Source organism: Camelus ferus, chromosome 4 (assembly GCF_009834535.1).
Source record: "Camelus ferus isolate YT-003-E chromosome 4, BCGSAC_Cfer_1.0, whole genome shotgun sequence".
Lineage (NCBI taxonomy): Eukaryota > Metazoa > Chordata > Mammalia > Artiodactyla > Camelidae > Camelus > Camelus ferus.
This window is the reverse complement of record NC_045699.1, coordinates 45572901-45591975: the sequence shown is the minus strand read 5'-3', so window position 1 is coordinate 45591975 and position 19075 is coordinate 45572901. Positions and strand designations below refer to the sequence as shown.

The window sequence follows — 19075 nt, the reverse complement described above, 5'->3', positions numbered from 1 at the left end:
AGTGGTGGGCTTCCCCCCCGAACACTGCAGAGATGTCCTCACGTGCATTCCCAGCCCTTAGATGCGCTCTGTGCGGTAGGACTTGGATAATAGCGCCTCAGCAGTGTTTCTCATTGTTGGTTCTTTTTTACCTCTGTTTTATCAAGATGAGGAAATTGAGATTCAGAGAAGAGAATTAGTTTTCTCAAGACCACTTGGCAAGTAAGTGGCAAAGCTGAATCTTGATTCTTAATCTGCTGACCTCGATTTAGGTTAAGCTTTAGCCACTGGACAGCTAGAGCTCCAGAGAAAATGGGCCTTTCTGCTTGTTTTAGTCATTTCACTCTCTCGTTCAGCAGATGTTAACTGAGTACCTTGTCTGAACTGTGGGCAGTGCCATTTTAGAGAACTACAGTATCTTTGTGTGGTAACACTGCTTTTCTTGTTAAACTCATTGACACATATGGGCCTGCTCTGCCCTGGGAAGACTTGAACCAAGCTAAGAACAGACTGCATTCCCTTTCTCTCGTCATCTTGTCTCAGGTTCGGATTGCTACAGAAGGAATCAATGGGACCGTGGGTGGAAGCAAATTGGCCACCAGGCTCTATGTGGAAGTCATGCTTTCTTGCCCGTTGTTTAAGAATTACCTGTGTAAGGACGATTTTAAGGTAAGAAAATTGAAAATAAAATGGATCTAGAGCCATTGCTTCTGCTTCAGTGCCTCTTCCTGTTCTCGGTTATGAAGAGGGTCCATGTAGAGAAAGAAGTAGGCAGTGCCGGATGGAACACCCTGTCCCCACTAGCTTACCAGGCCATGTGGTGGAAGGAGCAGGCTCGTCTCAGTTCGTCTACCAAGTGGCTATGCGATCTTGGGCCTCAGGCTCCCTTTCTATGGGATAAGGACACTACAGTTTACACTCTCTAAACCCTGAAACGTAGCTGTGTTTGCTCACTTGAGAGACACCTGGCTATTTCAGGGGATCACTAGTATTTAGTAAACCTGATGTCATCAGATCAGCACTTCACACCACACGGGGAACAGAGCTGTTGCTCTCACAGCGCAGCTGCTTTGTTGGAGTGACTTTATGCTTGAGCATTAAAGGTGATGGAGGTGGTGGGAAGTACCTTGCTAGTGTTAGTACTGTTGATATGAAAAGAAAGCTCATGGCTCCAGAACAAAAGCTGGGATGTAATCTTATGTGTTGAAATTGCTCAGTGGTGTTTCACTTTTAAATCCTTATTGCTATAGAAACACCTTTTCAATGTTAACACTTCTGCACATGGTAGATATGCAACAAATAAGTGCCAGATATAAGATTTATGTCTTTTGTAATAATAGGGTAGCTGAAATATTAAGAAACCTCAAATAAGGAACAACTGTTTCAATGGGAAAAGGGAGTTAGATAACTTAATAAATATACCTGGAGATGAGAGAGAGATTGTATTCTGTTTTGTTTCTCATTGGCTAGACCAGCAGAGGAGGAGCTTGCTGTTTTCCAGAATTGCGTGTTGGTGTATTTGAAGAAATTGTACCCATGGGGATCAGTCCTAATAAGCTCTCCTATAAGAAGTCTGGTATGCTTGCTTTTAGAAGAAACATTTTGTTTTTCTTCATAGGGACGAATCTTAATATATGTTGAGACAAGTGTGAAACTGGACACACTGATCTGTAAAAGTTGTGATAAGTCCTCTCTTTAAAATGGCTGTGGGGTGGCTACACTTGGGTCATTCAGTCTTTAAATTGGTTCTTCTCTTTGGTGCTCTGGGGATTGAAGACTCACTGCTCAGAATGACCTGGCTTAGTTATTCTTCTTGGTGATGGTTTGGCAAGAAGTTGTTTTCTCTTTCCAAAGATAGCAATTTGGGGAGAGTATAATTATTGCTTGTAAGTAGTTCATCAACTGAATAACCAGGCTTTTCGCTACAGAAGCAAGTGGCTTTCAACACCAAAGCAGTTTGTTTGCAGGTGCTGTAGAAAGTTCTCTCTCCCCCTCCCTCATGGTTAACATAGATGGTTGTAAGATTTGTTTGACCAGGTGTTTTTGTTTTTGTTTTACTTTTTACAATAAAAATTTTCAAACATTAAAAAAAGTAGAGAAGACAGTAAACTCCCAAGTACCTCTCCAGCCTTCAGCAATTACAGATTCATGGCCAGCTTTCATCTATACTCGTCCCCTTTCCCCATCCTGGATTATTTAGAAGGGAATCCCAGTGTCATGTCATTTCATTCATAACTATTTTAGTAGATATCTCTAAAAGATATTTTGAAAAAGTAAGTAATTATAAAAGCATTATATCTAAAACATTTTAACACAAATTCCTTAATATTATTAAATATCCAGTCGGTGCTTAAAATTGCCAGTTATAATTTTTTAAATTTGTTTCTATCAGGATTCAAGAGAGGCCCACTCATTGTGATTGATCACTGTCTCTTTAAGTCCCTGTTAACCTAGAGATTCACCTCCATCTTTTATTTCCCTTGCAATTTTTTTCTTTTTTTTTTTTTTTTTTTTTTTTTTGGGAGGGGTGGATCTGTTTATATTTAATGGAGGTACTGGGAATTGAACCCAGGACCTCATGCTGCTAAGCTTATGCACTACCACTGAGCTATACCCACCCCCTCCTCAATTTGTTTTTTTGAAGGAATTGGATCATTTTGCCTGTAGCATTTCCCACAATCAGGGTAATGCTGATTGCATCTCCATGGGATGTTCCTCTGTCCTCTGTGTTTCCTATGAATTACAGTTAGATTTATAATAGTGCTGTCTAATAGGAATATCACGTGAGCCACAATGGAATTTTACATTTTCTAGTAGCCACATTTTAAAAAGCAAAAGGAAACGAATGAAATTAACTTCAGTAATATGCTTTATTTAATGCGATATAGCCAAAATATTATTTCACCTTATATTCAATGTAAAATATTATTAATGAGATATTTTACTGGGTTTTTGTTTGTTTTGGGGTTCTTTTTGTATTTCAAGTCCTTGAAATCCTGTATCTATGTCACCCTCATTACTAGCATATCTCAAGCCACATTTGAAGTGCCTGTTAGCCGCATGTGACTGGTGGTACTTTAATAGACAGCTCAGATCTAGAGACTTGATCAGGTTCAGGTTTGATTTCCTTTTTTCTTTCTTTCTTTCTTCCCTCAAGACTACTTCATAGGTAGTATTGTCTTCTTTCATCAGGAAGCACAAAGGTCTGGCTGACTCTGTGTCATTTTTTAATATGTAAATATTTAAAAGGTGGCTAAGAGTTAAACCAGAGGAAAATGAGAGTAAGATACAAGCATCTGGGAAAAGAGACTCATGTATGAGGAGAGAGGGGCCACAGAGGGCCGTGTTTGCTTAGTGTCCCTACCTTTGCAGGAGGCAGGAGGACCACAGGCAGCTCTTCTTGGTGCTACAGGACATTGCTCTGGACATCAGGGGAGGGTGGGCTCCAGGTAGGGCTATGCTGCTTTCATTTGAGCCAGGTTGTTTGAAGGCACCTCATTTAAGCACGTCCATATGAGTCACTGTCTGCTCAGGCCCCCACAGGCCAGGAGAGCAGCCCCGGTCACAGCAGCAGCAGGCACGTCCCCGCGGCTCCCTGTGAGTAGAAGTCTTAGCAGATGTCCATGCTTCTCTCAGTTTTGAACCTCCCTTTCCACCCCACTGTTTTGGTGAGCATGGAATTATGTGACAGTAACCTATATAGAATCTGGCCTCGTTACATTCTCCCTGCAGTCCTAGGTTGGGCAGGTAAGAATCCAGATCCCTTGGCCATGCTCTGGGTCTCTGGCCCCATCTGGCTCCCAGCAGTTTCAGGTGGTTGTCGGGATTCACCCGTGAGTGGAATGAGGCTTCTTTGGTGCTGTCAGGCTCTGTCACGAGTGGTGACTGAAGTAACAGAGCCCCCACCTGTGAGGTGTGTTCTCTCCACTGCAAAATTCACCAAAGTTCCTCACAATCCCTGGGATGTCTGGACCCCTAAAGACACAGGACTATTTCTATCCTGGAGAGTTGAGAAGGCGTAGGGCCCCACAGACAGGTTCTTTCCTTTTAGTCTCCTTGTATTCCACTTATCTTCATCTCCTTTCTCTCCTTCTTCTAGCTTTCATCCTCTTCTCTCTCACATTTCATTCCGGCTGTCAACCCCTCCCACCATTCTCTCATTTACTCATGCACACAAACTTAGACACATTCTTCTTACCCTTTTCTGTATTTTTAAAAAACTTATTCCAACATTATTCCATAACCTCATGCTCACGCCTGCCTACACCAAGGTTCTTAGCCTTAGGCTTGGGCTTGACCTTGGTATAGATGTTTATAAAGCCTACAGTCAAGCATATGTATGCCCAGGCTCCTCCGTGTACAGGAGCAATAGAACACTGGCTGTAACGTGGATCAGCAAACCCACGTGACAGTTCATATCCCTACTGTCTGGCTTTTATTATTGGGTTAGGCCACGTATGAGGATGCAGCATTCTTTGACTAATTATTTCTAAACAGCCAAGTCTCCACAGTGCTCACCTGAGGAGGGAGAGTGAGGATACATGGAATTACTAAATTTTTTCATTATGATCATCAGATAGTGTTATTGTCAGACATAATTGTAATTATGAAGAGACACGGTTTGGGTGGGGAGAAACAAAGCAACATGAAAGTCATTGGGCTGGGTCAGTTGTGATTGGGTTTTTTGTTTTGTTTTGTTTTAACTAATTTTGGTTTGGTTTGGTTTTAGGAATTCATTTATCCCCAGGTGAATTTCATAAAGAAGTAGAAAAGTTTCTGTCTTGGGCAAATCAAGAACAAAGTGATACTGTCCTACTGGACTGTAGAAACTTCTATGAAAGCAAAATAGTAAGTACGAACCATCGAGTTCCCACAGGTAGCATGTTTCTGTAGGGGACACTGTGGCTGAGTCACATGGCTCTCCACCCACTGCTAGCAGCTTCAGAGAAAACCCAAGCCTCTGAACCCAGAATCTGGCGAGAAAGTCTAATAAATTATGAATTAAAGACACCTTGGTACTTTCTGGCTCTTACATGCCTCCCCTTGACGTGTGTCAGGGATCTTCCTCTGAGGTCTCTGGATAGGTGACCCACAGCCCACAAGCCTTGTTTCTAAGTTTTGGATCTTGAAGTTGAAAGGTCAGAGTATGGGATGAAAGCAGCAGTGAGCAAGTGCTTCCTTGCCAAGGCAGGGGAGGGGGGTGGTGTTTGACACAGAAAGAACCTTTGTTCCTACCAGGTATGTTTCTGATGATTTTCCTTCTGCTGCTGCTGTATTGTAGGGACGATTCCAGGGCTGCTTAGCCCCGGACATCAGGAAATTCAGTTATTTCCCTAGCTACGTTGACAAAAATCTAGAACTTTTCAAAGAGAAGAGGGTGCTGATGTACTGCACTGGGGGTATCCGTTGTGAGCGGGGTTCAGCCTACCTCAAAGCCAAGGTGAGTCACCACCCTTAGGGCCCTGCATGCGTGGAGGTGAAGAAGGCTCCACCAACAGCGTGTGGAGCTTTCCCACCCCCAGCCAGCCAGGGATTTATCTTCCCCTTCTATGGTTCCAGCAGGGAGTTTCTAAGTATAAAACCTGAAGTTCTTAAATCTCAAGATGTGAAGAGCACTTGACAGTCTTAGAGACTCATCAAGTACAAAAGGGAAAGATCAGTTAACATCTCCCTTTTCCTAATCCTTTTACTTGATCCTGAGAAGAGCAAATTCAATAATATTACATGTCCTGACAGGTGTCTTCCTATATTTAGCAGGCAGCAAAAATAGTTGGGCTTCCCTGGATCTAGAGAGTGGAGGCCCTACTGCTGTCATCATCCATCCTCCTAGTAGGCAAGATCTGGCTGTTGGTTCCTTGCCCCCTCGGTCAGCAATTTTTCAGTGTCCTGCAGTGACAGCCAGGAGCCCCATTTTGGCATTCCTCACAAATGCCGCTCCTCTGTGGAGCTTCTTACTGGTCTCTGCTTGTCTCCTCAAATTTCCTCTTGTGTTTCTGCACTTAGGGAGTGTGCAAAGAAGTGTTCCAGCTCAAGGGTGGCATCCACAAGTACCTGGAAGAGTTTCCTGATGGTTTTTACAGAGGGAAGTTATTTGTTTTTGATGAGCGTTATGCCTTATCCTACAACAGTGACGTAGTGTCAGGTAAGTCAGCAGAGGCTCAGACCCTGAACTCACGGTCAGGCACAACGTATTCACCTTCTGGAAGGCAGGCCAGTACTGATTACTTGAATAAAGCAAGGGAAGGGAATACATAGTGCTACCACTTCCCAGTGGAGTTGGAGATGCAGTGGTGGGGAGACAGAAACCTGAACCAGGAATCAGGAGGCTTGGGTTGGGATCTGGCTTGTCTACTAGTCAGGAAATCCTTTAAAATAAGGATAACCTCTCTGTCTACCTACTAGGAGTTGAACTAATAGGCTAAATCTGGGATCTTATCCTGGAGTCAGTAGATAGAAGTCAGAGGTTCTGCGAATTTGGAACAGAAAATTCCATACTTTCGTAACCTGCTCACTAAATGCAGCACTTCCTTCGATTGTGAATGTAAGCGGCAGATCAGTAGTAGTAGATGTACCTGAGAGTGTGTGGACCACAGAAGCCGAATGTAGACGTGGGATCATCTATATTTAGGCCTGTTGTTTCCCAGCTCAAAAGGGATGATCTAAAGGAAAAAGACCATTGAACATGGGGTGGGTGGCCAGCTTCAACTAGTTAATGAAAGAGAAATGTTACTACCTGTTTTCTAAATGGGAAAAAGAAAAATGGATCAGTGAGTGCTGCAATCAGGAAGACAATTCCCAGAAGAAAAAAGTGGGGGTGGGGGAACCTTGTCTGTTAGAAGACAGGAGACTCAGACTGTTTAGAAACCTTCCCAGGCCCAACAGGATACATCAATTGCTGATGAGCTAAGAGTTACATTTAGGAAGTGGAGAAGCGCCTGTCTACACGCGCACGGGTACGTGTGAGCATGTGTGCACTAGTGTGTCTACAACAAGGATTTTCTCTCTTTCCCAGAGTGTTCGTACTGTGGGGCTCCCTGGGACCAGTATAAACTCTGCTCAACCCCCCAGTGCCGCCAGCTTGTCTTGACCTGCCCCGCCTGCCGAGGACAAGGATTCACAGCTTGTTGTGTCACATGTCAAGACAAAGGGAGCAGACAGGCTGCAAGCCCAGCCCAGAGCAGCTTTAAAGAGGAATGCGAGTGTACAGCCCGCCGGCCGCGCGTGCCCAGGGAGCTCTCGCAGCCGGAGCGGCTCCCCGGGGGCCCGGGCCGGGTGTTGGTGGAGAGGGGCCACTCTTAGGTGAGTGTCCCCATCAGTGTTTCCCCAGGCCTTCTCAGAGCTAGGTTTGGGACAGCCACATACCGGAGAACAGCAGGGCTGCAGGAGCAGAGAAACAGAACTTTAGTGCTGCCAGTGCCACCATGGCCAGCTGGTTTCTATGCTGGCCACCTGTCCTTCAGAGGAGGAGGGAAAGGGGAGTTGGGTGCTGACCTCTTACCTGAGACTCAGAAGATGCTTGAACACAGAAAAGGGAGCTGTGTGGGATCCCAGAGCTGCTGAGGGAGAGCGCCTTGAGCATGGTAACCAGGTCGTGCCTTCTCCGTGCCAAGCAGCAGGGCTGGTAGGAGTCTTTTTTCTTTTCTTTTTTTTTTTTAATTAGCAAACCTGTCGGTTCTGATGGCAAAAATGTGAAAGCTGTGACCCTGGAAGTGGACTAACTCCTCAGAACCAGGTGACATAGGTCAGTCCGTCACCCACCCCTACCCTCCTCTCTTCTCTGCCTGTCTCAGAGCACTAGGCCAGGACCTGCAAACTACGGCATTTGGCACAGCTCCTTTTGTAAATAAAAGTTTTATTGGAAGAGCCACACCCATTCATTTACACAAGACCTATGGCAGGATTAAGTATTCACACAAGAGGCGTTATGGCCTGCAAAGCCTGCAGTATTACAGGTGTACCTCAGAGAGGATGCGGGTCCAATGCCAGACCACAGCGGTGAAGGGAGTCACAGGAATTTTTTGGTTTCCTAGCGCATACAGAAGTTATGCTTACATTATACTGTAGCCTATTAAGTGTGCAGTAGCATTACATCTAAAAAAATGTACATAACCTAATTAAAATTTTTTATTGCTAAAAAATGCTACCATCTGACAAAGAAGGGTTGCAACAAACCTTCAATTTGTAAAAACTGCAGTATCTTCAAAGTGCAGTAAAACAAGGTATATCTGTATTCTCTGGCCCTTTACAGAAAAAACTTACTAACTCTGGTCTAGATCAACAGCTCATCTGATGGAGGAGATAGTTTTAAAGATGTGGCCCCGCCTTCATTTTTGTTGATTTGATTTCTGTGAGCGATTTCCCCATAGTAGCTTCTGCTTCAGCACCCACACTCAGGCTCTTAAGTGTTCTCTTTGAGAGAGTCACATTAGCTTGGTGACACTGACATTTGGGTAGTAGCTTTTAGATGAACACCTCAGGATACCAGACATTCTGTGGGAGGTTATTCAGCACTGTCGTGGTCGTTCCCCAGCCTTCTGGCCAAAATGTCAGGCCCGGGTCCCTGTCTCACAAGTCCCAAGAAACACGTGCGCAGCCGTTCATAGACCAACAGATTTAATATTATATTGCAGTTTCCAGTGATGCAGAATACAGCTGCAATTGTGTTTCAAGGAGAAGCCGAGTGGGGCTGGCCATTCCTGCAGCACGGAGCCGCTCCCGGGCCCGTCTGCAGCCTCAGTAGACACTCCTTCGTGGTGGTGAGGCCCTGGCTCCACCTCTGGTTACCCTGTACTGTCCACATCATTACAGTTCAGTGTACAAGACTTTTCCTTTTTCTTTAAAAGCCTCTCTCTCTGCTCAGTGCTCTGCAGCTTAGTCTGTGATCATCAGCTCTTTGGCCTGTCCTTTATCATAAGATTTGCTGAATCACTCATGAAAATAAATCCCCAAGCAACAGAAATACTACTTTAACTGGCACTGTGGTATATTAAAAGGCACAAGGGCATTGTGGCTTAACATTTTTGCTGGATCCTAAGAGATGCACATGATGTTAAAAAGGGATCCGGCAGAAATGCCAAAATTACATTTTCAGAATAATCATCTTAGGATGTTTTGGCCAGGTTTCCTAATTCTTAAATATCTAGATTTTCTTCACCATTGGCCTTTAGAGGCTTAATTTACAGGCATGAGATTAGCAGTGACTTGTCTAAGAAGCGATGCAACAGGTAGTTGGCGTCTGTAAGCATAAGCCATGATGTACTAGAAAGCTGTCTTTCGTGTTTACTTCATATAAGGCATCGGCCCACTGTACAATAGAGAAAGGTGTTTTCAAGTATTTGGCCATAGGTTGTCACATCCATCATAAGGTTGGACATTTGATAAAGAAAACATTCTTTCTGACTCCAGTATTAATTGTAAATTAATCCCAGATGTTCATAAAGAACACTCAAGGAAATGTTTGTTACCTGGAGTTGGTTTAAAAAAAAAAAAAGGATCAGTTTTTAAAGTTTAAAATCTCACCAGTGGCTTTTTCTGTTATTTCCTCATATCCAGCATAAGGAATCTCATATGTTTTTTGATTCCTGGCAGGGCTCGTGGCTTCAGTCTTTATTTCTTGAGGGAAAAAAATTGCATTCTTGATCCAGTAATCAATTTGGCAACTTTAATCTTGAGGTTCTTAAAATTTAAAGGAGGGTTAATAAAGAATGATGATCTGTTGTGTTTGCTAAAGAGCTAAGATCAAACTTGTAATAAAATATTTTATAAGGCTTTCAAACCACGTGGAAGAGGGTGCTGTTTGTTCATGTGTTACACGTGTTAAATGCACCTGAAATACCACACAGCAAGGCCGCCAGAACTGGGCTCCTGGGGCTAAGTCACTGCTGCTCTAACATCGTCTTCGGTGAGATCTGCCGGTTCGGGGGCTTCTTAGTTTTTAAATAACAATCAGACTGAACTTCTGTGACTAAAGAAAAACTTCACATTAACCACAGTTTATAAAAATTTCAACTGCAATCACTAGTTAACCTAAAACCTTAGTGCATAAAGAACTGAACCACAACAGTTTTTGTGCCGGCGTTCTGCCTTCCTGGCTTCCACTGCAGAGCACAGCTTATCAGTAGAACACGTCCAGTTCAAAGGCGTGGTTGGCACGTGCACACACTAGACGCCACTCCGGCACTTGGGAATGATGGGCCCGGTCAAGTCGGCCAGCCTCCTCTTCCTCACTGGAAAGGAATGGAGATGACTCGTGAGCCGGCTCTCCCTGTGCACCAGGAGCCACCAGTGTGACTCTGAGCACTGGGAAGCTTCTCCCCAACTTTGTTAGCGAAGTCTGAAGTCTTGTTTTTAAAGGAGAGTTTGCGATCATTCACTGAGGAGGGTCTGTAGTGGTGTGGATTTGTTCATAAATCATGTCTAAACCACTGGCCACACAGGTATAATAAGACCCACTTTATCCAACTCTGCTGTTTTCCTTTGTGTAGAGAGGCCCTGGAGTTGAAGATCCTTATTCCGGTTCAGATAAGAGTTAAGTTCAGCCGATCTTAATGAGACTAGGGTCTTAACCTGTTAGGAACATTTCCTGCAGCTCTTTCTCAGAGCTCCTGGCCTGCCTGTGTAAACAACAGAGTCCCCCCTGAAGATGACCCTGCATTATCTGCATCCCCTTATGGTTAACCTATGGTTTCCCCAGGGGCAAGACAATATAAGCTCAAACACTGTTCATATAACAAAGTTGAATGTCGTAAAGAGGAAAGCATTAGGCAGAGGGTTGCAGGCTGGGGTCATTAGCTCACAGGATGGCTGGGGATGGTTGGCGGGAAGCATTGGGCAGGGGTAGGGGTGGGGGTGTCCCCTTTGTTGTAATAAGGGAGAGTTGAAAACAAAATAGTGTCTGAAGATGAAAACCAGGCAGCAAGCTAGATCAGCCACAGAGAAAGTTCATTCAGAGAGCCTGTAGGTGGCAGTCAAGGGGGTTGCTGGTGTGGCTGAGACAGGAAGCTACTGTGAGAGGAAGAAAGTCTGTCTATACTTAGATGCCTTCCAGTTCTCGAGATGAGCAGGTAGACCTCAGATCCATGTTTATGAGCTACAACAAGAACTGAATGGACTTATCTGTGACACTGAGCATACAAAGCAGAACCGCCAGGAAGGTGCGTTACTCTGGTTGTGGCTAAGAGCTGGCGGGGAGGGACGCAGGGTACATGGGCAGCCCAGTCTGGGGCTTAGAGTTCAGGCTTTGCCTGAGCACCTCACCTTCCCCTCCACCCACCTCAAAAGAATAATTAATGCAAACCAGTGGGCAGTCTCCTGGAAAGAAGATTCCTGGAGACCATTAGAATGTCCAACAGCTTGAGAGAAGATGTGGGGGAACAAAACCCAAAGCCCAGAGAGCAGAAGAGGTTTGCCTGAAGCAACCAGAGGGTTTACATGAGCCAGGCTTCGAAGCATCTCCACATTAGCTGTGCAGCATTACTAAACTCCATTTACACCCAACCCCTCACTGGAGCCGCTCCAGCAGTTCTGGACTCAGTGTTGCTGCTTCCATGTTGTGGATGAGGAAAGTATGGCAGGGAGGGTCCATTTCTTGCTCAAAGCAATTCAGCTGGTACCAGACGGAACCAAGGCTTGTGACTCATCTTGAGCCTCGGTCCAGCGCCTGCCTCAGTACAATCCACCCCTGCCTATGTAGGCCTCCCATATCCACATCGCATCTGGTTCTTACAAGATTAGCTCCTTTTCCCTGGAGAAGAGAAGGGAGCCAGGGTCCCTGAGAGCGAGCGGCAGAGGCAGGACTGGAACCCGAGACCCCAGCATGTGGCTCGAGGTACAGAAAGGGATCCTGTGGTTTTCTCCCCTACATGCCCTCATTATGTACGTGGGGCTGCAACTGTCCAGGGTCTCCCCCCACCCCCCGCCACATTGGCTTTTACAGAGACTGCATGGGGAGAAGGGAAAGTCATCCACTTAACTCAGGCACTAATTTTCCCCATTTTAATAATGAAGGAAATTGAGGCTGAGAGAGGGAAGTAACTTGTCTCAAGTCACAGTGAATAAAGAAATGGGAGCAGAACCCAGGTCTCCCAATATCCTCCTCCAAGTCCAACCTGCTTTTTACTTTCAGTCAAACTCGGCCGTGTTGCTTATTGCAACTACCACAGACTGGTTTCTTGTCAGAGCCGGAAGGAATCTTGAGTCACCTGGACCAACCTCCATCCTCCTTGAGCGACCTCCGCCACTTCCCGCCAAGCTTTACACCTCCATTCTGTCTCTGGGGAGCATTTTATATTCCTTTATATTCAACAGCATTTACTGAGTGCTACGATGTGCCAAGGACCAGAAATAAACGACACAGCTTAACAGGAGACCAAGATACACCTACATGAAGTTTGATAAAATATCCCAAGTACCCTGGTCAATCTCTAGCATGAGAGGCACAGTGACCGGTCAGATCTTCTGGGGATGGCAGGTGACGTACTGGCTGAATCTTAAATGATAAAGGGATGGATGGTGGGAAAGTACTGAGAACATTAGGAGGCCCCTGAAGGGAGGGTTTTGCCTGTGTCACTAGGAAGCACTCAAGCTACCTGGACCAGTTGGTACTAATATGGCAAGAAGATGGCTTGTCGGGGTGTCAAGAGATGAGTTTGACAGGGCCTTGCCCGGAGAGGAGGAGGACAGCACAGTTTCCGGGACCAGGCTGCTGGTTCCAGTCCCACTCTGCCCACTGACAGTGGGTAACCTTACCTACTTCTCAAGGCCTCTGTTTCCTTCCTGTAGAATGAGGATAATAATGGCACCTGCCTCACCCAGTCGCTGGGAACATCACAGGAGTACAGCTGAAGTGTTTAGCGCAGTGCCTGGCACACAGGAAGCGCCATGCAAGTATCTGCTATGATTACTAAGGGACTGATAAGCCATGTCAAGGAGTCTCACCTGACAGCAGTGGGAATACAGAAAGGGTTCTAAGCAGAGTGGTGAGGCAAGCTTTGGGTTGAGCGCTGTGAGAGATGCCCGCCCTGGAGGAGCTGGAGGACGCTGGGTGTTGCAGGACGCCAGGCTGAGGGCTGGGCAAGAGGCAGAGCAAGACGGATGGTGAGGAGGTGGCTGGCTGGGCTGGGGGCAGCGCATAGAGAGAGGTGAAGATTTGAAGATTGGCCTGAATGACCGTGAGGAAAGTAGTGCCCTTTCCCAAGATGGTGTTCAGGGGAGATGATGAAACTGATTTAGGGCGTGTGTGCTGTGTCTGGGGTGCCTGTTAGAAAGCTCTACTCTGAGAACGTAGTAAAAGAGTGACTTTCCCAGGATGGGATGTCTTCTGCTTTTAAACAGGTTCCTGCCTCCTCTCCCCACCCCAACACAGAGCACTGTCTCAACCTGGAGGCAGCCATTCAGATTTCATTAAGTGGAGGGAGCTTCAGTGGCAGGTTTACAGGACCCGAGCACCAGCCTGGCTCTCAGCTATAGTGTGGAAACAGGAGTCATCTGAGGTATCACTGTGGGAAAACAGAGATGGGGATCCTCGTCTCCTCCCTGACACCCCCTCACCCTGGTGCCCTGCTCTCCCCCACAGAACTCTCTGTTAAGAGCCCAGTGCACAGGGTGGAAAGGACCAAAGACGCACCTGTCAGGATGGCCCTGGGCAGGCCATCTGTCTGCAGAGGCACTAGCTGACCCACAGCCTTGAAGACTAAATGTCTCCCAAGGAGGAGCCCACCTGCCTCTCAGGCAGGCAAAGCCCAGGCACCAGCACAGAGGCGGGCTGGAGTGAGGAGGAAACCAGAGAAGCCCGTTCTGCTCCACACAGAGCTTGCTTCCTGCTGCCGGCCTGCAGCAGCGGTCACTGGAACAACCCTGGAGGCTGGGCAGGGGCTGGCAGGAGGCTTTTGTGACAAACATACTCAGCTGGCAAACATGGAAACCTGCCTGCTTTATCAGAGCATCAAGGGCAGGATGAAAATATGGTGCTGGGGTAAAAAGTCAGGATTTCTCTTTTGCAGGAGGACGCTGAAGCACTATCAGAAGCGTTTCTGTCACAAAAATTAGCAGGTGGGCACAAATTTGCTTTTAAAGCTAGAAATCCTACTTCAACTAGTACTCTGGATGTTGTATGCAGTCACTTAGACGGTTCTGCTCTAATTTCTTCTGTGGGAAACCCCAAGAGAACAGCTGCACAGTTCCCTGGGGGTAACCCAGAGGCCCATTTTAATCACCTGTCATTCTTGTCCAGGAAACTGCCATGGTCCCACTTCCCACCTGCTTTCATCACCAAACTCCTTGGCATTTAAAAAGCCTCTGGCTCACAGCCTCCCCCTCCTACCCAGCCCCACTCCCGTAGACGCCCACATGCCTGTCCGTCGTCCTGCCTTTGCCCACGCTGTCCCCGCTGCTGGAATGCCCTCCCTCCCTTCTCTGTGAGCTCCTGTTTTTCCTCCCAGCTCTAACTCCGTGTAATAGTTCCTCAGTCCTTTTGGATCTTTGTCTCTTCCATCCCGCATACTAGATACTACCGCCTTGTCTTTGCCCATGCCAAGCACCCCCGCCAGGAATGCCCTCTGACCTTCTGTACAACCTATCTCTTCCTTTCAAGGCTGATTCAGGGCCCACCCACCCCAGGATGCTTGGCTTAACCGGTCTCCGTCCTCACAGATCATTTCCTCCCTTTGATATAGTTTGTAGGCATTCTTGAATTTGAGGGCACATCTTTGAGTCTTTTCTCCCCTAAAAGGCTGTAAGTTTCTTGAGTCAGGGAGCTAGCTTTCTGCTACCCTTACATCACTTCGCACAGTCCGGGGTGCACAAAAGATGCTCCCAAAGTGCTCAATGTAACTAACAACGGGTGTGACTTGACTGAGCCACCGTCTGGAAAGGCAGTCCCTCCCAGGCCTCAGCTCCTCCATAACAGAACGGGAGTGAGAAGCCTGGTGCCCCGTCCAGCTCTGGCACGCCGGGCTCCTGCTTAACCTTAGCAAGTCCCTGGTGATAAGAAGTGGGCTGGATTTTGGAATCACAGACTCTCAGGACAGAGAGTCCTCAAGGACCATTTCATGTAGCCTCCAGCTGTTCCTGGTGTCCCCTACAGCACCCCTGATCTCTAGTCATCTGGAAACTTCTGTCCCTAGAAAGAAGTCCTCCAAATCATCTTGCCACTGGGAGACCAAAGCTGGATTAGCCCTGAGGGACTCAAAAGAAACTTAATCTAAGCTAGGAGAAGAAACAAAAAAAGTGAGGTTACTAGGTATCAGAATAGATCTCCAGGCTTTTAAGTGCTGGTTCTGCAGCCAGATCACAGCAAGGCTGAGAATCTAGATTGCAGGGGCTCACTCAGCAATTCAGTGTGGCTATCACCTCTGTTACACAGAAATAATTCTTATTTGTTTGTGTTTGCTTTCATTTTATTTCAAATAAGGACACTTCAGATAAACCAGGACACATGGTGTGGCTTCTTGTTGTCGTTTGTTTGATGGATGGACTTTTTTGGACCAGCAGCTCTAGAAAAAAGTGGCACTTGGAGGAAGCAGTGAGTGTGCAGCCTCTGGGCTATGATTCCTTAAGAGCAGGAACCTATACTTGCAACCCAGGGCCCTCCAGGACTTTGACAGATGTTTGTTGAACTAACTCAATCTAAAGCGTGTGTGTGCATGTGTAGCTCTGCGGTTAACCACACAGAGGTTCTGAGAGTACCTGCCTTGTGCACACACACCTACACACCCATCCCCATTCTTCTAGGCTTTCCTAGAAGAATGAGGATTCACCTGGCCTCAGATTCATCAGCAGGAAGTGACATACTTGAACCCTGAGATATGCTTTAGTATTAAGCTCCTTGCATTTTACTGAGTGTTACAAACAAACAAACAAAAAACATATTTAGAGCAGGTTTGAATTTGATGAAAAACTCACTGAAGACACTGTCCTTTGGAAACATAGTTATTTCATAATTCAACCCCAGAAAGAAGATTTCTTCTTTTAAAAAAAAACCATTATGCTTCCTTCTCTTCTAAGAATAACGTAAACTGCTTTGTCTTCCTCCCACCTTGATTCTAGGATACTCACAGCTGAATGTAATGATCAATTAGGTTAACAGACCTACTCCTGTTTTTGTTTTTTCTCTTATTTTCCTACAGCCTTATCAGACATACACCTCTTCGGACACAAGTTCTTTTGGCAGCCAGCAGGAATACATATAACAAACTATCCCTAGAGCCTGACAACCATTGGCATCTGGAAGTGAGTCAGTGACTGGTCTCCCTTTTTGTTCAACTGACTTGTATTTCTACTCAGTGCTTGCTCACAAGAAAGATTATGACATTTTCTTTCGTTTTTTAAAGAAAAAATACAAACTATGCCTTTAACTGATATTAAATCAATTGTAACCTGTCTTCCTTAACTATGAAGTCAACATTTCCAATCTCCTTTTTAAAAGCAACCTGAAGTCTCCTAGGCTTGGGGTGTGGATGGGAGGACTGGTTGGTGGATTTGGGGTCTGGGGCTAGAGCCAGGCTGTATGATCTGGAGAGGACTCTGGGCTCCCAAAAGACGGTTCAGAAGAGGAAGAGGCTCAAGGCTGGCTTTGTGGCCCCGATGTTTCATTTCGCTCAGCTAACACGCTGAGGGTGCGCTCTGGGGCCAGCCCTGGGCTGGAGGAGGGCCCGGCCTCAGCGCCTGCAGGCAGGGCGCCCACGTCTAGGGAGAGGTCTGGGGAGGAGGCAAGGGGCAAACACCAAAAACAAGGATGAAAGCGAAGTGAGAACCGGAAGTCAGGCCCAACAAGAGGACTCCCTCGGGGAAGGCGGCAGTGGAATCTCCCCTGCCATACCTCCCAAGACAGATAGAAAGAACGGCCGGCAGGTGGGCAGGGGGCACATCTACTCACCAAGGTCGTTGTTGTTCATCATTGCGTTGGATGCCCGCAGCCGGGGCCCCTGCTGGGTGAAGTGGTAGCCGAATTTGAGAAGCGTTGCGTTTTTTTCCAACATGCTCACGATCTCCATTTCCACTTTGTTGCCCAGGGGCTGGCTCTTTGATCAAGAAAAGAACAACAGTCACCTCTCCTTCGTTCGTGCAGCACCTAAACCTCCTCTACAGGCAGAAATGCCGAGTGGTGGGCGGGGATTTTAACACCTCCCCGCCCCGCCCACTCAGAGCGCAGGGAATTGGAAGTTTGGAGAAGGCGAAGGGTCACGCAGCCAGGAGCAGCGAACGAGCTGGGATTCAAACCCAGGGCCGCTGGACTCCAGGGACAGATCTTCCCACTGCCCCACAGCCGCCTTCCTAGAATACTTGAGCAGGAAGGACTTTCATATCATCTCGTCTCAAGGAGATTTAAAAATCCTTCCGCCCAGTCTAACCCCCCATGCTAATTAAATCGGAATTGCTGGTTGCGGTCCTCAGGTGTCTGTGGTTTTGAAAACTCCCCAGGTGATTCCAATACACAGCCAGGTTTGCTCACCAGTCATTCTGACTCATTTCTATAAATGAAGAAACGGAGGCCCAGAGAGGAAAGAGGATGTGCACAAGGTCACACAGTAACAAGGGACTGCCAGAGTTAGCCTCCTAAAGCCTCACTCTGATCATGTTAGTGCCCTGTGGCCAGTTCTACAGTGATCATCTGACAGAGGTGGAAAGAAAGGAAAGGAAGACGTGAGCATACACAGTGTTGGGAAGGATATGATAAGGACATTCATCAGTCTCATTTATAATAGAGGGAATAAAAGGGAAACAAACATTCAGCAAGAGGGAGTTGCTCAAATAAATGATGGTTCAGCTTTACAGTAGAACACAGGCAGCTGTACAATGATGATGCGAATCTTCGGTCCCAGGCCTGGAAAGATGGCCATGAAACCATATTGAGTAGACAAAGCCTAGTGACAAAAGGGGTCATATTTATGTAGTTACCTGCATTTCCCATACACATACACGTGCACTGAAAAGGCCTGGGAGCATACTGGTGGTGGTGGGATTTTGTTTTCATCTTTATATCTTATTGTATTGAGTTTTCTGTTACCATGTCTAATAAGATAAACAAATAAACATAATCTTAAAGAGGTTTGAAAAGACATAGAAGGCGGGCTAACATCATACTTAATGATTAAAGACCTTCTCCCCACCCAGAGCAGGAACAAGACAAGGGTATCCACTTTCACCAGCATTGCTGTGGAGGTCGTAGCCAGGACGACTAAACGAAGAAGAGAAATAAAAGGCATCCATATTGGAAAGGAAGAAGAAAAACTACTTCTACTTTCAGATGACACAATACTGTATCTCAAACATCCTAAGGAGTCCACGGAAAACTATTAGAGCTAATAAACGAGTTCAGCAAGGTCGCAGAGTACAAGATCAATACCCCAAACCCAGCTGTGTTTCTATGCACTAGCAATGAGCAGCCCAAAAATGAAATTAAGACAATTCCATTTACAATAACATAAAAATACTTAGGAATAAATTTAATAAAAGAATTAAAGACTTACACTCTGAAAACTATAAAATAGCATTGTATATTAAAGAAGATTTGAATAAATGTAAAAACATCCCATGTTTTTGGATCAGAAGTCTTAATATTGCTCAGATGGCAATACTCCCAAATGGATCTAAAGAAGCAGCAAACGGAAACACACAACCACCTCCAATGACTCCCCCCTGCCAATAACTGCTGCCATCTATGGAGAGCTTACTGTGTTCCCAATGCCCTGTGCCCAACTTGTAGGGTCTCAGTTCATTCAATAACCCAACAGGATTATTGGATTAAGCCCCGCCTCCTCCTCAGCCCCACACTCAGTGCCCTGCACAGTTAAGTCCCCGCTTGCCTTTCCTCTCTCAGTCCTTACTCAGCCTGTTTACCCAAGGGATGGGGATCTGGTACCTGGTACCTGCTGCCGGGAGAGGTTTGCTTCTAAAAGTTTACGTGCCCCCCGCCTCCATGTGGAACATGCCCCTACCCTCCCGTGCCTACCTGTTGATGTGTCCTTAGTGCTTTAATACCCATCGCAAATGCCCCCTCCTCCACAAGGCCTTTCCTGATCCTTACCCCTGAAGACCATCTTTCCCCACTCAGCACTCAAGTGATACATTGTGTGTCCCCCTCTACTCCTGACCCAGT

General features: G+C 46.3%; 2 protein-coding genes across 24 annotated transcripts in view; one reads left to right on the top strand and one right to left on the bottom strand.

Annotated features, from left to right (window-relative positions):
- The window catches only part of TSTD2 (thiosulfate sulfurtransferase like domain containing 2), a 31339-nt gene extending 13974 nt beyond the window's left edge, over positions 1-17365 (top strand). For 3 of the 20 annotated variants that reach the window (XM_006187824.3, XM_032478039.1, XM_032478038.1), the window contains 6 exons: positions 523-648; positions 1450-1555; positions 4709-4827; positions 5261-5419; positions 5983-6121; positions 6992-9754. In XM_006187824.3, coding sequence (XP_006187886.2) covers positions 523-648; positions 1450-1555; positions 4709-4827; positions 5261-5419; positions 5983-6121; positions 6992-7278 — 936 coding nt within the window. In that variant the 3' untranslated portion in view covers positions 7279-9754. Of the gene's footprint in view, positions 1-522; positions 649-1449; positions 1556-4708; positions 4828-5260; positions 5420-5982; positions 6122-6991; positions 9755-12103; positions 12449-13979; positions 15500-16103; positions 16207-16988 lie in introns of those variants that run through there. The other 17 variants (XR_004319335.1, XR_004319329.1, XR_001366442.2 and 14 more) reach the window with 17 other exon arrangements.
- Positions 8572-19075, bottom strand: part of TMOD1 (tropomodulin 1) — a 78105-nt gene continuing 67601 nt past the window's right edge. For all 4 annotated transcript variants that reach the window (XM_032478041.1, XM_032478042.1, XM_006187781.3 and 1 more), the window contains 2 exons: positions 16853-16997; positions 8572-10205 (listed from right to left, as the gene is read on the bottom strand). In XM_032478041.1, coding sequence (XP_032333932.1) covers positions 10141-10205; positions 16853-16997 — 210 coding nt within the window. In that variant the 3' untranslated portion in view covers positions 8572-10140. The remainder of the gene's footprint in view (positions 10206-16852; positions 16998-19075) is intronic.